Raw genomic sequence first — 19,531 nt, 5'->3', positions numbered from 1 at the left:
CCTGAGCACTGCCAGGAATGATAATGATACTACTTTAAACAATTATACTACTATAAACTATCTACTGACATGTCTAGGATATATAAGGAAAACTGCTCGAACAAATACAATTTAAACAACGTAGAAATTAGCTTGTAGATTTCTAGAGCTTTAGATCAGCTTTCAGTGGGGGTTTAGAGGAATGAAAAAAGTTGAGCTAGTCAATGTCTACCTGACTACTCATTTAAGAAAGCTTATCTTCAGCCCTCATTTTATCATTGACAACAAATAATTCTTTGAATGTTGACTTTTACAAAATATCTGTTGTTGATCTTTGAACTATTACAATACCTATGCTCTCTTTTTTCCACAATTATGAAAAGAACAAATTATCTGGTAAATTAAACATCAAATCCCAATTTCTATTTAATAAATAATCTGTTATCAAATTTTAAAAGTAATTTTAAAATAACCCTTTTTGGTAAACCCAATAGAGCTGCGAATGGATTTAGAGATAATTATTTAAAAATAATTAATTACATTTAAATATTTAAACATAATTAACTGTAAAACCCTATTATTGATATCCAACTATTCTACATTCCTCCTTGACATTTGTGTGTGTTTTACTTATGAGAAGAATTATAAACTATAAACAGACAGGACGTTTTCATTTATTTAAGTAATTTATTTGTTTTTTGGGCCACAACTGTTGATGCTCAGGAGTTATTCCCAGCTCTGCACTCAGGAATTATACATGGCGATGCTTGGGGGGATCATATGGAAAGTCAGGGATCGAACCTGGGTCAGCTGGAAGCAAAGCAAATGTCCAACCTGCTGTACTACTGCTTCAGTCTGTAAATTAATGGCAGGGAAATTTTTAATTGCATAGTACATCCTAATCTAGCTTTAATTCTCATTCAGAAAACATACTAAAAAATCTTAAGCATTAGTATGTCAAAGGACAGAGTGAAAATGAATAAACAAAGAGATGTACAGAAAAGCAAAAAAGTTTTGAAGAACTACAGATTAATTTTTAATAATGAAAATATTAAGTCTTGGGCTGAAGGACAGTCCAGCAGCTAGGGAACTTGACTTGCACAGAGCCAAACTGGGTTCGATCCCCTCACCCCATATAGAACCCTAAGCCCTACCAGAAGAGATCCCTGGGTAGGAGTAATAGTAGCCAGGAGCATGCCCTGAACATTGTTAGGTGTGCCCCTCACTAAAAAAAAAAAAAAATAAGACTAATATATATGTATAATAACTATATAATGTACAAGGGTTTAATAAAGAATAACTAGAGGGGGGGACTGAGAGATGAGGTGGTGACAATCTGCCTTGCAAGCATGAAGGCCTGAGATGGGTCCCTGGGGGTTGCATGACCACAGTCCCATAGCTCTGCTATTTGGGACACCAGAGCCACCCAACACACTGTGTTACATCTGGCACCTAACACCTACCTATGAGGACCATAACTATAAAGAGTACTGAGGTCATGTGTGCAATCCCTGGCAAACACATGTGTATGTGGCCCTGTAATAGCACAGCAGCAACAACAAAGAGAGGGAGAGGGAGAACGACTAATATAATATTTTGATTAAAATTAATCTGTACAATGTAAAATTGAAACCTAAATACAAAAAATAAGCAGCTTACAGCTTAATTTTGTAACTTTCATACAAAAAACCTGAAAATTGTGTCTGATATTTGGTGTGTGCTGGATATGAGAAATGCTGTTCTTCCCAAGTCAGAACATTCTTCCAAATCAAATCACAAGGACTCTTTGTAAATTTTCTTTTTCCTTCTCTCAGTAAGAACGTGGGTGGAATTTATTTGGGCTGAAATCTTAAAATAGTAAGGAAAAAATTTCCCAATTTTTCTTCAAGGATTTTTGTACTACTCTTTGGGCAGTCTGCCTAGTTTGTGAACCATTCCTCTTTCCTTAAATTCCTTCTGTACACATCTGAATAAATTCCCTACCCTCTTCAATTTCACATATTTCTACTACAAAGTACCACTGGCAAGTTGATCAATTCTTTCAAGAATATGAATGTGAGATATAGGGCCAATGCACTAGTATCGAGGGTAGGGTGCTTGCTTTGCACACGGCTGACCTGGGTTCGCTCCTCTGGCATCCCATATGGTCCTCAAGCAATGCCAGGAATGATCTGAGTGCAGAGCTAGCAATAAGCCCTGAATGCTGCCGGGTGAAAAGAATGTGAGATGTAGTAATTCCAGTCATTCTGAACCCTTTCACTAAACTAAGATCAAGTGAATGAGTGATCATCATAATAGATTTCTTTATCAACATATGTAGCCCAAAACAGTGAGTCAAAAACATGTCTAAGTAAAACAAGTACCAAGAACAAAGTGTCCGAGCAGCTCTAGAAAGACAGAGAGATTCATAAAAAAATATGAAAAACTGCAGTACTACAGAAAATGAGGGGACTAAAATGAAGAGAGGAGTCATTTAGGTTATAAATTAGATGGCTCTTCATTTGTTGGTACCAATTTCATTGGCACTGTTTTAAGTAAAAAATTCTTTTTTCACTTAAGCTAGTTTATAAGTAGATTGCAACCTATACACTAGGTTGCAGCTAGACAAAATCTTTTTCTGCGATTCAGAAAATTTGTCCTATTTTTATTTTTCTCACTTAATTTCCCTCTAATAAGAATGCTATTGTTGGCCTAAGCAACATCATATAATTTAAAAAGCACCTGACTTGATAATGGTTTGTAAAACTCAGCCCAGCAACATTCTAATAACTGAAAAATTTTTAACAAGACCATCAATTTTATTTTTTTTTAATTGAGATTTGGGGCAACATCAAACAGGTGCTTAGGGCTTACTCTATATTACATCTCTTTGGCTCCGCCCCTCCTCTCCCCCCCCCACCCCCGCCCCAGACTCCTATCCTGCCTTAATTTTTAAACTAGATTCTTTTGGGAGAGGAGGGGGCACACTCACTCCTGGCGATGCTGGAGGAGTGTATGTGATGGTGGGGATCAAAACCGGTCAGCCATATGCAAGGGTTAAGTCAGGAATCAATCCTGAAGCGGCTGAGGGGACCACATAGGGTGCCAAGGATCAAACTTGGGTCAATAGTGTCCAAGGCAAGCCCCTGCCCACTGTACAATATTGCTCTGCCCTCCCTTAATATTTCCCACTCAGGGTTCACTCCTGGAGGGCTCAGAAAAACAAATCCTGGTTGGCCATGTGCAAGCCAAGTGCCATACCCACTGTACCATCACTTCAAATCCAGTGTGTTGATCCGGATTAATCCCTGACAATGCATATAGTGCCCTGAGCCTTGCTATTGGTGATCCCTATGCACAGAGAAAGAAAGAAGCCCTGAGCGCTGCTGGTTAAAAAAAAAAAAAAAAATTTATCTCGCCCCCACGGCAGAGCCTGGCAAGCCACCCGTGATGTATTCGATATGCCAAACACAGTAACAACAAAGTCTCCAATGGAGACGTTACTGGGCCCGCTTGAGCAAATCGATGAACAACGGGAGGGCCTTTACCTTTTACCTAAAGAATTAAAAATAAAAAGGTTCATTCATGGGGCTTAAGAGATAGCTCAAAGGGCTACACTTTGTATACTGGAGAGCCCAGAGCTGTATCTGACAGGGTACAGTCCCTCCATCACCTCCATATGTGCCCTCTGCCACTGATGCCCCCAAAAGTCATATAATAGTAAATTATGTAACAGTGATAAAATATAGAAGTACTCCTTGTCAAAACATTCAGAAATGCAGAAGCCGTTCATCTCTCTCCTCTGAAACTTAGCTTATCAACTTGCCACCCCGTTACTCTCATATAAAATCTAGTTCTTTTCATTACATCACTGCAACTTCTGTTTTCTACATCCGAAGTCTTTTATCTACATAAACAACTGGACAAATTATTTCAGTGTTTAACTCAAATACCCTATTTGCTGATCTATGGGGCAGCTTTAGGCTTTCCTGCTAAGTCTTGAATTCTATTAGAGTACTATAAATTATTATTGAATTCCTTCTGTGTACTATATTAGAAGTTTTATGTACTCATTATTTTGGTCTTGGGTTTTCCATCCTGGTAGGTGTCAAACTCCAATTTCCCTAGATAAACTGCATATTGTCCTAGGAGGACCAAGACCTTCTACAGAAATATTTAAAATTATTTCTATGTGTCTTCAAAGTTCATTATTTGTCTTTAAACCACACCCAGTGATGCTCAGGTGTTACTCCTCACTCTGCACTCAGGAATTCTCCTCGCAGTGCTCAGCAGGGGACCATATGGTGTGCCAGGAATCAAATCCGGTCAGCCATGTGCAAGGCAACCACCCTATCTGCTGTACTGTCACTCCACCCCCATAAAGTTCATATACAGTCAACAGATTCTAAGATTTTTTTAATACATATGTCCTGAGAATCAAAGAACTATAAATCAATCATCTCCCACTCCCTCCATCAGTTTATATATAAACATGTAATGTGTGACTTAAAGGAGTTTCATAAACCTCTTCCACACAGTGCCCTCAGCTGTTAAATTTGAGACAAATGACTCATAATTTCAACTATCAATTCTAAATATGACTGTGGTATTCAACAAGTTATTTTTTTTATATGAATTTTGTATAAATGGTGATGCTAGAAGCATGGGTGGATGCCAGGGAAACTTTTTCACATTCTTTCAGCGTCTACGAAATTTCTATTAAATAGTTTTTAAAATGCAGATTACATCTAAAAACAGTTGTTACAGGAAATATAGATAAATAGCATATACCTCAAAGTCTGAGACTAACACGATCCACATTCCATATTCTCCAGCAAAAACTTATTGGGAACAATTGCTTACATGTCTGTTATAAGCCAAGGCAGAAACAGTAGAACATTATAAAAATGAAAACAAAACAAAATAAAAGTTGGGGACGGAGAGTTTGTTGGCGTGGGTCAAACTTGACAATGCCAGGGATTGAACTGCGGTGAGCTGCATGAGCAACTTACTCTTATCCCCTATATTATCTCTCTGGCCCCAGGAAATAAAATTTTTGTGTGATTTCAGAGGAAAGTAACTATCAAGATTTGATTGTTGAATCTAAAAAACCTGAATACGAGACTGGAGTGAAAGCACAGAGGGTAGGGCATTTGCCTTGCAAGCGGCCCAATCCAGGTTCGATTCCCAGCATCCCATACGGTCCCCGAAGCATGGCCAGGAGTAATTCCTGAGTGCATGAACCAGGAGACCAGGAGTAACCTCTGTGTATCGCTGGGTGTAACCCAAAAAGCAAAAAAATAAATAAATATATAAAAACCCTGAATACTACGGATATATTAAATGCAGGGAGGTGTTTATATAACTGTAATCACTCCCCAAACACCCCAAATTTGCTCAGGACAACTGCCTATCCCTGGACTTGCCTTAGCAGATCTTCAACTCAACTATAATGTAAGACTTTTTCTTGACGGCATTAAAATGCAAATTTTACAAAGGAGCACATAAGTACTTTAAGATAATATGACTGAAATATTTCTCTCCAAAAGTGAAGATTACTTACATTTTTGCTTCTGAATTCTGAGTAAATTTTGTAGTGATTTAAAATTTTAAATGTTCTGGGGCCAGAGCAACAGTATAGCAAGTCAGGCACATACTGTGCATGCAGCCAACCGGGATTCAATCCCGATCATCTCATGTGGTCCTCCTAGCCTGCCTGGAGTGATTCCTGAGCACAGAGCCAGGATTAACCTCTTAGCATGCCTGGAGGAGGTTAAAAAAAAAACCCCCCTCACGCCCCCCAAAAAAACCCAGATTTTTTTAGAAAGAGAATAAGTACTATACAAAGTAATACTGAGAAATAATAGATAAGAAGTATAGATTTTATTCTATTGACCTGGAATCTCAACTGGGGAAAAACTATTGGGGTCATAGGAGAAAAAAATTGTGAAGATAAACATACTACTACACTGAAGGGGAAAAAAAGAACTGAGCATGGATCTGATGCTTTCCCCTATCACAGGCATTCAAAATTCCAATAATTTTAATGGCCATTAGGGAGTATTATGGTTTGTTTGTTTTTCTTAAATTTTGTTTTCTTAGGGTAATTCCCAGTGGTGCTCAGGAATCACTTTACGGTCAGTCACGTACAAAGCAAGCATCCTATCTGCTATACTATCTCTCTGGACCCTAAAAACATTTTTTATAATAAAAGTAAAGCATAACCAATAGTCCTATATAAATATTTTTTTTAAAAAATGCAACTAAGCAGCAACATTGGGTGGGACTCAAACACAGATCTCCTAACTTTATAGGCATATGCTCTTTTTAATTATCCCACAGATGTCAACACTTGAAAGTATTTTAGGAAAGTGAATAGGATAGGTGAAATGGATAGGATACAGAAAGAAACTGGAAGCTAGGAGACAACAATGCTAGACTGTAATCACTCCCCAAACACCCCAAATAACAAGATAACACCTTTTGGAGAGATGTCAGCAACAGATATGCATTTTACTGGTAAGAATCTAAACCAAAAGTTTAAAATAGACTTTTTTAAAAAATATTTTAAGATAATGTCCGGGAAAGATAGAATTAGAAGTTTTCCTGAATTCTTTTCTATATAACCAGTATCAAGAGACATATGGATTGCATTATTTTTCATATTTGTATAGAAGATATTACAATGAGTAAAAGATTTTAAAGATTTTATTAAAGGGCTAAGAACTTTATCTTGATTTTCTCTGTTGTTTGGTTTTATCTTTTTAACTTCCCAAGGGGTACTCAGAAGTCTGGGGTTGTTCCCCGTGAATCTTCACCAACTGGCCTCCATTTCAAATCAAGGGTCCATGGATGTGGTGCTGCTTGGGCCCTGACGAGTAGGAACTAACTGGGTCAGGAGAGTGCCACTGAGGTGTTTCCAGGGTCATACCAGGTGGTGGTAGGGGACCACATTGTGCCAGGGATTGAACTGGGGTCAGATGCACCTTAACCCCTGTACTATCTCTCCAACCCACCTTGTTCTTGTCTTTTCAGTGGATACTAAAAAGTTAACGACAGTTATATAAGCACACTTAGAAAACAGAGGGTGGGGTAAAAACAGTTTTCATGAAGTTCTAAGCCCCTTGGACCATTAGAAGAATCCACCAGGAAAAGAAATCTCTCTTATAGCATTAAGATTTCTTATCATGGGGGCTGGAGCAATAGCACAGTGGGTAGGGTGTTTGCCTTGCACATGATCAACCCGGGTTCAATTCCCATTATTCCATATGGTCCCCTGAGCACCCAGGAATAATTCCAGAGTGCAGAGCCAGGAGTACCCTCTAAGCATCACCGGGTGTGACCAAAAAAGCCAATAAATAAAGTCGCACATAAAAAAAATTTCCTATCACTTCTGCTTATACTGTGGTCTTTAGTGTTACTAAATGCCATTCTTGACTATATTGAGCAACGAGGATAATTCTCAATGTCTAGCTTTGAATGCTTTCAGAGTGAGTGTATCAGAAATGTAAATGTTTATGAATCTAATGCTACAGAAACATAGAAGTATTTAACATATGAATAAAGCTAGCTGTATCAATCTAAATGTTAATGTCTTTCAGTTCAATCTTTTATTTATTGCTTTTTTTTTCTTTTTTAGAGGTCACACCTGGCGACGCACAGGGGTTACTCCTGGCTCATGCACTCAGGAATTACTCCTGGCGGTGCTCAGGGAACCATATGGGATGCTGGGAATCGAACCCGGGTTGACCGCTTGCAAGGTAAACACCCTACCCACTGTGCTATCGCTCCAGCCCCTCAGTTCAATCTTTTAAAACCCCTTTCCAAACTAAATGTCAAATATTGAAGGGGAAAAAACCCTAAAGGTATTTTTATATATTTATTTTGGTTTTTGAGTGAGACTTGGAAGGGCTCAGAGGACCATGAGGTGCCAGGTACTGACTCCAGGTCAGCTGCAAGCAAGGCAAGGGCCCTATCTGCTGTACTATCTTCTCTGACCCTACTAATGCTATTTTAAAAGTGAACATAATAAAGCATTCTATAGACTTAACAGGAGGTAAAATTTAAGTGTGTTGCCTTGGAGCCATGTCTAAAGAATTAAATAAAAAGTACATTTCCAGTTAAAATGTAGTCAATATAAATATACTTAGCTGGAAACCCATAAGAAAATCTTAACTACCTTGTATATTGTTGTTTCAGTTACAGTGACTCAACATATGGTCCCTCAAGCATCACCAGGCGTGATCTCTGTGCACAGCGTCAGGAGCAAGCCCTGAAAACTGCTGGGTGTGCCTCCCCCAACCTCCCAAAAAAAAGAAGAAAAGAAAAGAAGATCTTAAATATGGGGCTGGAGCACTAAGGGACTTTCCTTGCACATAGCCTTACCCAGGTTTGATCCCCAGCATCACATGGTTCCCTGAGCACTGAGCCATTAGTGGCTCCCCCCAAAACCCACCCAACCTCCTGGGTGATAGAAAAAAAAGAATATCCTGACTAAACCACTGACACTGGGAAAATCACTAAGATTAGCTCAATAGCATGCACCCGAAAAGAACACTCTCAATTTAAAAGGCAATGTCAGATGAACTTACTGGGATAGTCTGAAAATTTACAAATCAGCCACAAGATACCACTTTACACATACTATGATTGCTACAATTAAAAAAAAATCAGACTATAACAAGTGTTGGTAAAGATGTACAGAAATAGGCAGGTGTAAAGTGTGCATTGCTAATTCCTCAACATATTAAACATACAGACCAAAGAGATAGCTCAATGGGCTAAAGCACATGTTTTGCATGTCAGAAGCCCAGGTTTCATCCCCAGCATCACACAGCCTCCTAAACACAGGGCTAGGAGTATCCCACAATATACTCCTGAGCACAGCCAGCTATGAATCTAACAAACTGTTTTTACAACCAGAGTTACTATATGAATCAAGTAATCCTATCCCAACATAATTTATGTTTGAACAAAAATCTATACTCAAATGTTTATAGTTTATTTGTTAAACATTGTAGGCAGTCATCAGAGGTGTGGCTCAAGTGGTAGAATGCATGACAAGTATGTGCCAGGCCCTGAGTTCGACTGCCCCCTAGTACTACTCTAGGCAGATACTCTACCATTGAGCCACATCCCTAGATAAGAAAGCAATTAGTTTCACTTAACTTGAAAAGGACTTATTGGCACACTATTTGTACTCCAAAATTAGTACACATTTTTACTTCCCGAATTATGTGTCTTTAGTAACTACTCCTTTCCTAAAACTCTGCAAAGATTTTCTGGCATCCTTTGAGCTCTAGACCTGGCTCTTGGACTATACATTTCAGGAACAATAATCCTGCCTGCTCTGTAACCTAAAGTTGGTCCCTCTGAGTATTCTGTCTGAATAAGCTCTTTTTTTTTTCTTTTGCTTTTTGGGTCACAACTGGCGATGCACAGGAGTTACTCCTGGTTCATGCACTCAGGAATTACTCCTGGCGGTGCTCGGGGGACAATATGGGATGCTGGGAATCGAAACTAGGTTGGCTGCATGCAAGGCAAACGCCCTACCCACTGTGCTATTGCTCCAGCCCCTGAATAAGCTCATTTATACCCGACTTCTAGCTCTTTCATGAAGACTCCCAATCTTTCTTTTTTTTCCCCCCTTTTGGTTTTTAAGCTACACCCAGGAGCACTTAGGGCTTATTCCTGACTCTGCACTCAGGAATCACTCCTGGTGGGTTTGGAGGACGATATGAGGTGGCAGGGATGAACCCTGGTCATCCACTTGCAAGGTAAGTTGCTTTAACTGTACTGTCACTGCAACCCAGCTCCCAATCTCAAACTATAAACTCTGGATCTGTACTATAATATTCTCTTTTTCTCATTTGGTATCTTCAACGAGTAAATCACTGAAACCTCTTTCTTCATTATTATTATGATCAGATCCTTAGTCATTATCAGATTCTTTATATAGTGATGTCTAAGATGAATTCAGGCTCTGATAGCTCATTTTATATTTCAGCAGTTTCCAAAATGCTCTCCTCCACACCCTATTCCGATCTTTATACTACCTCAGAATCAATTTCATATTATCTAAGTCCATCAAATGACCATTTACCTCTCATAAAACATGCTCTTCACAGGCTCACAGTAGTGAGTCTCAGAAATTTGTACCAGCACCTATCTAGATGCTATCTTTTTATACAGCAGCTTGGAGGAAGGGTGTAGGATGGTGGAGGGGGAGGAAACCACTAAAATTATTTCACACTTTCCCTATTACTCTAAGAACTGTAGTGCAGAACTGTATAAAAATAAATAAGTATTGGTCTACAGAATAAAATATAGCAGATTCAAGAGACTTCAAGACTGGACTGTAGCACTGTAGCACTGTCCTCCCGTTGTCCATCGATTTGCTTGAGCAGGCCCAGTAATGTCTCCATTGTGAGACTCATTACTGTGTTTGGCATATCCAATACGTCACAAGTAGCTTGCCAGGCTTTGCCATGCGGGCGTGATACAATTGGAAGCTTGCCGGGCTCTCCAAGAGGGGCAGAGGAATCGAACCAGGGTCGGCCAGGTCGGCCACATGTAAGGCAAACACCCAACCTGCTGTACTACTGCTCCAGCCCAAGACTGGACTACGAATTTTCTCTATCTAATCTTACCTAATCTCTTACTATGCATTACCTTACTGTAGCACTGTAGCACTGTCCTCCCATTATTCATTGATTCGATCAAGCGGGCACCAGTAACATCTCCATTATGCCACTTGTTGTTACTGTTTTTGGCATATCGAATATGTCACAGGGAACTTGCCAGGCTCTGCCATGCGGGCGAGATACTCTTAGTAGCTTGCAGGGCTCTCCAAGAGGGGCAGAGGAATCGAACCCAGGTCGGCCACGTGTAAGGCAAATGCCCTACCTGCTGTGCTATAGCTCTAATCCATTACCTTACTAGTACTCAAAAAATAAATTTTTAAAAGTTCCTGAAAGGCTTAAACAGTCCAAGTACAAAGCTGTAAATAACAAACATACATGAATTACAAATCTGAAGGTTAGATCCAAAGCACCAGAGGGCCCAACCCAAGCAGGTGGTATGGTCCTGGCTCCCGCAGACACTGCCAGGTATGACTCCTATAAAATAAACAAAAACCTGGCTGGAATGATAGTACAGCAGGTAAGGCACTTGCCTTGCATGTGCCCAGCCCTGGTTTGATTCCCAGCAGCAGCATAGAATCCCTTGAGCCATCACCATGAGTAACCCCTAAGCACTGCTGAAGGCCAAATGGGAAAGCATATGCTTCACATGCATGAGACCTGGGTTTGATCCCTAGCACCACCAACATATAAATGTCCTGGGCACATCCATTCCCAGATTATTCCAGAGTCTAAGAGATAAAAATTCATTTCATAATAAATACTAAATTATGTTCCTGCATCTGTGTGTATGAGAATATACAGTCCTCAGTAAGACTTCTGTCACTTTATTCAGTTTTGGATTTTTGGGGGGAACCATGTCCATCTCTGCTCAGAGGTTACTCCTTACTCCTGGTTCTATACTGAGGGATCTCTCCTGGTAGTATTCTGGGGACGAGATGTGGTGCCAGGAATAGAACCCAGGTAGGCAAAGGTCCTACTCACTACAAACGTCCATCTCCATCTATTTCAGTATTAGAAACATGCATCTTTAGAAGCAAATGAAATATGTTATTGTGAAATGTAGTACAGAGTCCTTAATACCCAATGTGTCAAATGCACATTAAATAACTTTTAGCTAGATTAGATTAATTTACTTCTTGTTTCAAATCTTTAGATATTATAAAGCTTTAACAAAGTAAAAGAAAATGGACATCCAATAGATACCTTTTCCTTCTAGCTCTGGTTATCTGCAAATTGATTATGTAAGTTAGTTATATACAGCTTTTAGCATAATTTGTTAGCTGATGACCTTACATACTAGTCCCATGTTTCAGCCCTGTAAAATATATGTTTTCTTTCTTTTTTTTTCTTCCAGGGCTGACTCCAGATTCTGTGCCCAGGGATCATGCCTGGAGGGGCTTGGGGGACCATATAGGGTGCCAAGGGTCAAACCCAGGTCAACTGCATGCAAGGCAAGCGCGCTGCCTACTGTACTATCACTCTGGTCCCATGTTATATTTCACAAAGAAAACTCAGGCATCTCTTTCTTATAAGTGGCCTGTCCAAGGTCAGGAAGTTAGCCAACTATGGAGATGAGAATAAAATGAGGTCTATCTAAAGTAAATGTTATCACTCTACCATATACATTCCTTTCATGAAGACTAAGTTGACACAGTTGAAATTAAGTTTAGAATCCCTCAAAAATGGTTTAACCTACAAAATGTAAGTAAATATCTTTGTGTTGTACTTTCTATCATCTCAAAACCTTAAGTTTTAGCCTTAAGAAAATGGGTACACAAATGACCAATGTCAAGAAGGGATAACAGGCTGAGAATGTGGCTCACTGGTAGATCGCATGCTTTGCATGCAGGAGATTCTGGGTTTGGTCCCCATCACTACAAAAAAATAGGGAACATAAAATAGTTAAAGATAAACAGAAAATTTCTCCCCACACCAGTAAGCAAAGAATTAAAACAAAATACCATTCTTCAGTGTTTGAATTATCAAAGATAAAGAAAATTATTTAATAAATTCATATATTACTAACAGTGAGAGACAAATTGCTCTACCAACTAAGAACGGCCAGGCACCACCACCAGGGTATGGTGCAGACCGTCAGGATCCGACTCAACCCTGCACTGGCCACACAGCCATCCCCTGGGCCCCTGCAAGTTGTCTTTCCTTTTATTCTTGTTCAGCACAGGGCCACATCCGGCGCTGCTCAGGCCTGACTCCTGGCTCCATGCTCAGGGATCACGCCTGGCAGTGTGCAGGGGACCCTGGGGACACCAGGATTGGGCACGAGTCAGCTGCTCGCAGGAGAAGCTCCTGACCGCTCTCTCCTGCTTCTGCCTCATATTGCTCGTTGTTGATTGTTGTTATTTTGGTTTGGCCTAATTTCAGAATTTTATGTGCTATAATAAAAATAGTACTGGAGCGATAGCACAGCAGGTAGAGCCTTTGCCTTGGACCGACAGGGGTTCGATTCGATTCTTCCGCCCCTCTTGAAGAGCTGGCAAACTACCAAGAGTATCCCGCCCACACGGCAAAGCCTGGCAACCTACTCATGTCGTTTCGATATGCCAAACACAGTAACAACAAGTCTCACAATTTGTTGTGAGACATTACTGGTAACCACTCGAGCAAATCGATCAACAACGGGAGGACAGTGGTACAGTGCATTACTAACAGTAGCAAAAACTATACTTTTTTGACAGTCATTTATAAATGAATCAAATGTTTGTATCCCTTTACCTAATACTTCTATTATTGAGATATCTTATGTAATAATTAAAAACAAAGTTTATATATAAACACATGCTTTTTGTGCTTTTAGTACACATAACAGAAAATAACAATGGCCTAAACTTTCACCAATAAGAAACTGTTAAGCAAGGTCCAAAGAGACAGTATAGGGTTAAGAGAACGTCTTCACTCACAGCTGCTGTGGGTTGGATCCCCTGAACCTAATGGTCCCCTTAAAACACTGCTGAGAATGACCTCTGAGCTCAGAGCTGAGAAAGGTCTCAGCACCTATCACTGTGTTCCAAAACTCACCACTACTACCACCCTGCCCCCAAAAGAAATGGTTACATAGTCTTTTAGTTCAATTTAAAAGTCTCTTGAATCTTTTTTTACAACTAGGGGTCAGAAAGATAATACAGCAGGTGGGGCTCTTGTCTTACTTATGGCTGATCAATTTCGATCCCCAGTACCCCACATGGTCCCCCAAGTACAGTGAGGAGTGTGTGAGTCTCCCACATGCAAAGCATACATGGTAGCCAGAATTACCATCCCGGCCCATTCTTATATATATATAAACATTTTGGTATTTGTAAAAATAATTTTTTGGTTTTGTTTAGGGGCCACATTGACGGTGCTCAGGCTTACCTGAGTATCTCTTTAAAAAACAAGAATACAATATAAATGATCTATTAATATACATACACCATTTGTATAATCACAGAAGACACTAAATTTTTTAAAATAAAGAGTTAGTCTTTGGGTGATGATGGCATCACAGGGAAGGCTGAAGAGAAAAACAAAAAAGGCAGACAGTTTGGATGGCCACTCTACCTTCCAAAGGGCTAGGCACTACTGAATACTCGATACCAAACATGAAACTATTATAGTCAACACTCTTATTTTACAATTGAATAGAGTTATTATAGATTCTCTAAGGCTCAACTCTAAAATACTAAAATTTAAAAATGCAATTCTGAGCGACCTCAGGATTTAAGATTAACAACAACTACACTCTATTTTCTACCCTTTCTGTGGCAGAAGGGACAGTTTCCTTCTGACCTTTTAATCAAAGAAAAAAGTGGGACCAACTAGCAGTCTTAATTTTAAAGCTATTGACCATCTCATCACAAAATTAAAATAGCAAGTACACGGGAAGAAATGTCTTAAGTCGCATTTCTATGTGTATGTATAACCACCTAGCTATCCCTGGGTAATGTGGAAGAAAGAGGAAACTCCTTTAGTCCTTAAGAAATGAAATCTCCAGTAGGAATCCCTGACTCATTCCTAAAGCATGAACCCTAAGGCTACTTCCCCTCTACAGGAGTTCAGGGACTGGGCACCTATCCTGACCTCTCCAAACAAAGCACTTTTTTGACAGGCTATGCCCAGCGGGTAACAAGATGATTACCATGCACCAGCAGTGACCAGGGGCCACACCATCTCTTCCTCTATAACCAAACTAAGCCTGTGAAAGTCTAGTTCCAAACATTTTGAAATATTTTACATTTTTTTAAATTTACCCTTTTTGGATTAAGAATTAAAATTTCAAAAACAAGTAGGTTAACTATCAAATGGAAAGACTCAAAATAATATGACCAGGGACCAAAGAGACAGTACAGTGGTTAAGATGCTTGCTTTTTTTTTTTTTGCTTGGCTGAATCGGGTTAGATCCCTAATACCCCCTAAGGTCCCCCAGCCCATCAGGAGCGATTCCTTCTGCGAAGAGCCAGGAGTAAGCTCAGAGCACCGCTGGGTGTGGCCCACAAACCAAAAACATAATACCACAAAATGAAATGATCTGGCCTGTATTTTTCCGGCTTCAAGAAACAAAACCTTACCCTTATACTTTATTATAGGAAGAAATCATCAAAGTTCAACAGTACTATTACAATATTGTGTAAAGTCAAGAATCTATTTTATAAGCTGCTAATTTTAATGCTGAAACTTTACTAGATCGAAGTCTCTTTAAAACGCGAAAAAGCATTTTAATACGAAATCATTTCACCTGCACCTTGTAAAAATTTACCGTACTTTGAAACAAAAACGATCCCACGTTTGCTGCCCCATTCATTTCTATAGAGGTTCACTATGTCTTTTTTCTACAATCCAGAGCTTCGGCGTTTAAAGGGATGGTTCCCGAAGGGTATCGGCACGATAGCAAAATCTGTACCAACCCTACCCCCCCACCCCCACCCCATTTCCCATTCCCAAAGCCCGCGAAAGCTAAGGAGCAACCACTTCCCAAAGTCCCACACTTCCTTTCTCATTCCCCAGACCTCCAGGGTTTCCAACGCCCCAGTCTTGCGCAACATCCGTAGGAGCCGCCGCCGCAACCACCGCCTCCTAAGCCGGGAAACAACCCTAAAGGGAACATTGTCCAGCAGAAAAATAAAAGGGTGTGCGTGGTGGTGGTGGTGGCGGCGGTGGTGGTAGTGGTAGTGGTACTGGGGGGAGGTGGGGGGAGCATGTAGGAAGTCGCCTAGGGTCCCACGCCTTGGGCGGCTCGGCCCCTCTTTCCTGGGAATGGACCTAGTACTAAGCCATTCCACGCACAAGACTTTTAACCTCCTCCCGGGCGAGCTGGGCCGAGCCGAGGGCGGAAAGGGGGGGTGGGGTGGGGTAGGAGGGGGTGAGACTGCGAAGGTTATCTCCCACTTCAGGACTCCGGCCCGCAACGTCGCCTCCGCCCGGCCAGGACGGACCATTGTTCCCCGGCTCCCCACCCCCACCCCGGATAGGAAGTGATAGTCACATCCCCTCCGCCTTCAGCAATTCCCCTCGGGAGTCCGAGGCGGGCTTCCTCCGGGATCGCCGCCCCGGTGCGCGCGCGCCCGAGCGCGCACACACACACGCACACGCACACACACACACACACAACGCACAGACACAGGGACACGCACACAGACACACGCGCACACACACACAGACATGCACGCACACGCGCGCGCGCGCACACACGCACACACACATACACTCAACCTCTAGTCGCGCTGACCCATCAAACCTGGGAGAAAAAGGAACGGGACGCCGCGTGTGCACGGAAATGAGGCAAAAAAACCCCGAGATCCCTGAGGGACGATTCGTGCCCCCCAGCCCGGGGGGGTGAGGGGGGGGAAATCAGCGACCCCAGAAACTGCAGCCAGGTCCTCCCTCTGGCCCACCGTGGAGACCTGCCGATGCTTCAAGGGATCTCCTGCTCTTTGCGCCCTCCACCCCACCCCACCCCCAAAAAAGAGGCGACGCCAACCTCTCAGCACGCTCGCGCCTCCGCCGGTCGCGATCCTCTCTCTCCGAGCCTGTCCAGCCGGCCCGCCGCGACCCCCTCGGGAGGGTGCGGAGGTGACGAGATACCAGCCCCCTCAGCAGCCGGCACCCCTCGAGCCTCCAGCTCCCGGGCCCACAGACAATGGGTGGTCCCAGGCGGCGGGGCCCGGGGCGGCCACGGCCCCGGCGGCCGCTCCCTGCGCGTCCCGGGCGCCCCGCCGAGAGGGGCCCGGGAGGGCCGAGGGGTGGAGGCGACCCGCCGAGGGCCACCCGTCCGCCCCGCGGGTGGCTGCGGGCGCGCCCCCTCCGGCCCTCGGGGCTCCCACGCCCGCACACAAAGCACCCGCGGCGCGGCCCGGCCCGGCCCGACGAGGCGGCGGGGGGCTCCGGGGACACGGCGGGGTGGGGGGGCGGTGGCGCGGGGGAGGAAGCGACGGCGCAGCCAGGGCACTCACCATGAAGTCCCTGGCGAAGTTGTCCTCTCCATTGTGGTCCGGACTCTTCATGGCCTGGACCCTCTGGATGAATCTCCTCAGGATCTCCACTTGCTCCATCCTCCCGCGGCCCCCCGGCTGCGGTCCCTGGCCAGCCCCCCGCCGCCGCCCGCCCGCCCGGCGCAGAGCCCGCTCGGTCTTCCCCAGCTCGCTCGGCCGGCCCGTCCCCTCCCGCCCGACCCCCGCCAACCCCGCGGCTCCCTCTTCCTCCTCCTCGTCCTCCTCGCCGCCTCCGGCAGCGGCACCCGCCCGGCTCCCCACACCACAACTTCCAGGAGCAGCCACCGCTCTCCCACTGTAAGCGCAGAGCCGCAGCGGCTAGCGCCAACCCCAACCCCAACCCCCAGCTTGCTCCATCCTCCGTCCCCGCCCTCCTCCGTCCGAGACGCCGCCACAGCCTCAGGAACAAGGCGCTCCGCTCGCCCTGCCCCCCCACCCCCCTTTCCCGGTTCCTCCTCCCGCCGCCCCCCTCCCACAGGCAGCCGCCGCCGCCGCCGCCGCCGCCGCCTCTCCCCGCGGGCGCGCCCCCGCCGCCGCCCAGACGCGCGACCCCGCGCCGAGGCTCCGCCTACCCCTCCCCTCCCAGCTCCACCACACCGCCCCGCCTCGGGACCACGCCCCCCTTGAGCCCGCCCCACCGCCCACCAGCCCGCCTAGGAGTGGTTGTTTGAAGGCGTCCGGGCTCTCGAGCCACCTGACTCTACTTCCGGGGCGTGGTCCTGGGCGGGCCTCGCGGTGGGTCGAGACGCTCAGCGAGGAGGAGCTCGAGGTTAAGCCGGGCAAAACCTAAAGCGTCTGCAGTACTTTTTGTTAGAGCGTGTGGTCTCGGCGCCTACTGGGACATAAGTATCACTCTAGAGTATTTCCGTGCGGCCGCCTGCCCTCCCGGTTTAGTACGGCTCCCTCCGGCGGGCGGACGTCCAGGGGCGGGGGCGGGGAGAGGGAGGCGGGGAGCCGAGAGGCATGCTGGGAAGTGTAGTAGAGGCATCTCCACTTCTCCCCGGCGGTGGAATGTAGGCGGCCGGTATGTCATCATCATAACGAAGGGCCCTGTCTCCACCACATGGAGACCCTAAGACTTGGGCATGGCTATGGCCAAGAGAAACGAGAGATTTGCATTTTGCAAATCCCTATAAACCTCGTGATTTGTTTAATAATTCCCAATAGTTCTAGTACACATGTGGTAAAATCTGGATCTTTTCTGTGCTGAGTTGAATGGAGTGTCTTTTTTTTTTTTTGTCTTTAGATTGGCATTGCTTCAGAACTGGCTCTGTAGAATGGGTTTTACAATTCTCCATCTTTTGCAGTGCTGCTAGGAACCAGATAATTATCTGTTCCCCCTCTAATTTGCTTTGATAGTAAGACAATTATATTTAGGAAGTATATGAGAGAAGAGAGAGAGAAGAGACAATCTCATGGAATAAAAGGAATTAAACACCCCAAAGTGAAATGAAAGCTATTACAGAGTGGAACGGCTAACTCACTTTTATAAAAATGATTTTCCCAGAGTCATCAGCATAACCATCGTCGTCTCAGCAGAACCAGACTAGAATTCTCATTACTTTGATTTCACTGAAGCAAATACACATTGCCTCTCACTAGGGAAAATAGACTTCTTATAAACTAATAGAAATGGAAGATTTGTCCATGAACTTACTTTGACTGCTTACATCCACCAGCATTTTTTTTTTTTGCAAGTCAAACTGATCAGGGGATTGGGTTAAAATGAAACATATTTGAGGTAAACTCCATTACCAGACTAATGTTCAGAAACAATATGGGATTAAATGATTAACCCCTTTGAATTAAGTATGAGAAACAATATGCAATACAATATACAATTCGTTTCATCATTTTTAAGAGATACAAATAGTTGCCTTTTGCAAATCTTGATAGATTTATCTAAATGGCTTCAGTTTAATTTTTGTTGTTTTATTTGGGCTGTAGCAATAGCACAGCAGGTAGGGTGTTTTACGCGGCTGACGTGGCCAACCCAAGTTCGATTCCTCTGCCCCTCTCGGAAAGCTTGGCAAGCTACCGAAAGTATCTTGCCTGCATGGCAAAGCCTGGGAAGCTACCTGTGACGTATTCAATATGCCAAACATAGTAACAACAAAGTCTCACAGTGGCGATGTTACTGGGCCTGTTGGAACAAATCCATGAACAATGGGAGGATAGTGCTATTTGGTATGTCACCTGGCAAAACTTAAGGTTTACTACTGGTTTTGCACAAGGGAATAACTCCTGGCAGTACTCTGGGGACCATGTGGGATGATGGGAATCAAACCCACGTTGGCAGCATGCAGGGCAAGTGCCATACCCGCTATGCTATCTCTCTGGTCCAGTCATCTTTTTAAAGAGAAAAATATTTTTTTCTTCAGAACACTATACTACATACCAGTAACCTTTTCTCAGAGACAAGCAGTTCAGCTGTACCCTGCCCATATC

General features: G+C 43.6%; 1 protein-coding gene across 1 annotated transcript in view; it reads right to left on the bottom strand.

Moving 5' to 3' along the window:
* PTPN12 (protein tyrosine phosphatase non-receptor type 12) overlaps positions 1-17,265 on the bottom strand; it is a 69,772-nt gene extending 52,507 nt beyond the window's left edge. The window contains exon 1 of the mRNA XM_056118200.1: positions 17,045-17,265. Coding sequence (XP_055974175.1) covers positions 17,045-17,143 — 99 coding nt within the window. The 5' untranslated portion in view covers positions 17,144-17,265. The remainder of the gene's footprint in view (positions 1-17,044) is intronic.
* Positions 17,266-19,531: the final 2,266 nt, after the last annotated feature.

Source organism: Sorex fumeus, unplaced genomic scaffold (genome assembly GCF_029834395.1).
Source record: "Sorex fumeus unplaced genomic scaffold, SorFum_2.1 ptg000037l, whole genome shotgun sequence".
Lineage (NCBI taxonomy): Eukaryota > Metazoa > Chordata > Mammalia > Eulipotyphla > Soricidae > Sorex > Sorex fumeus.
The sequence above is the reverse complement of the archived record's forward strand: the minus strand, read 5'-3'. Positions and strand labels throughout refer to the sequence as shown.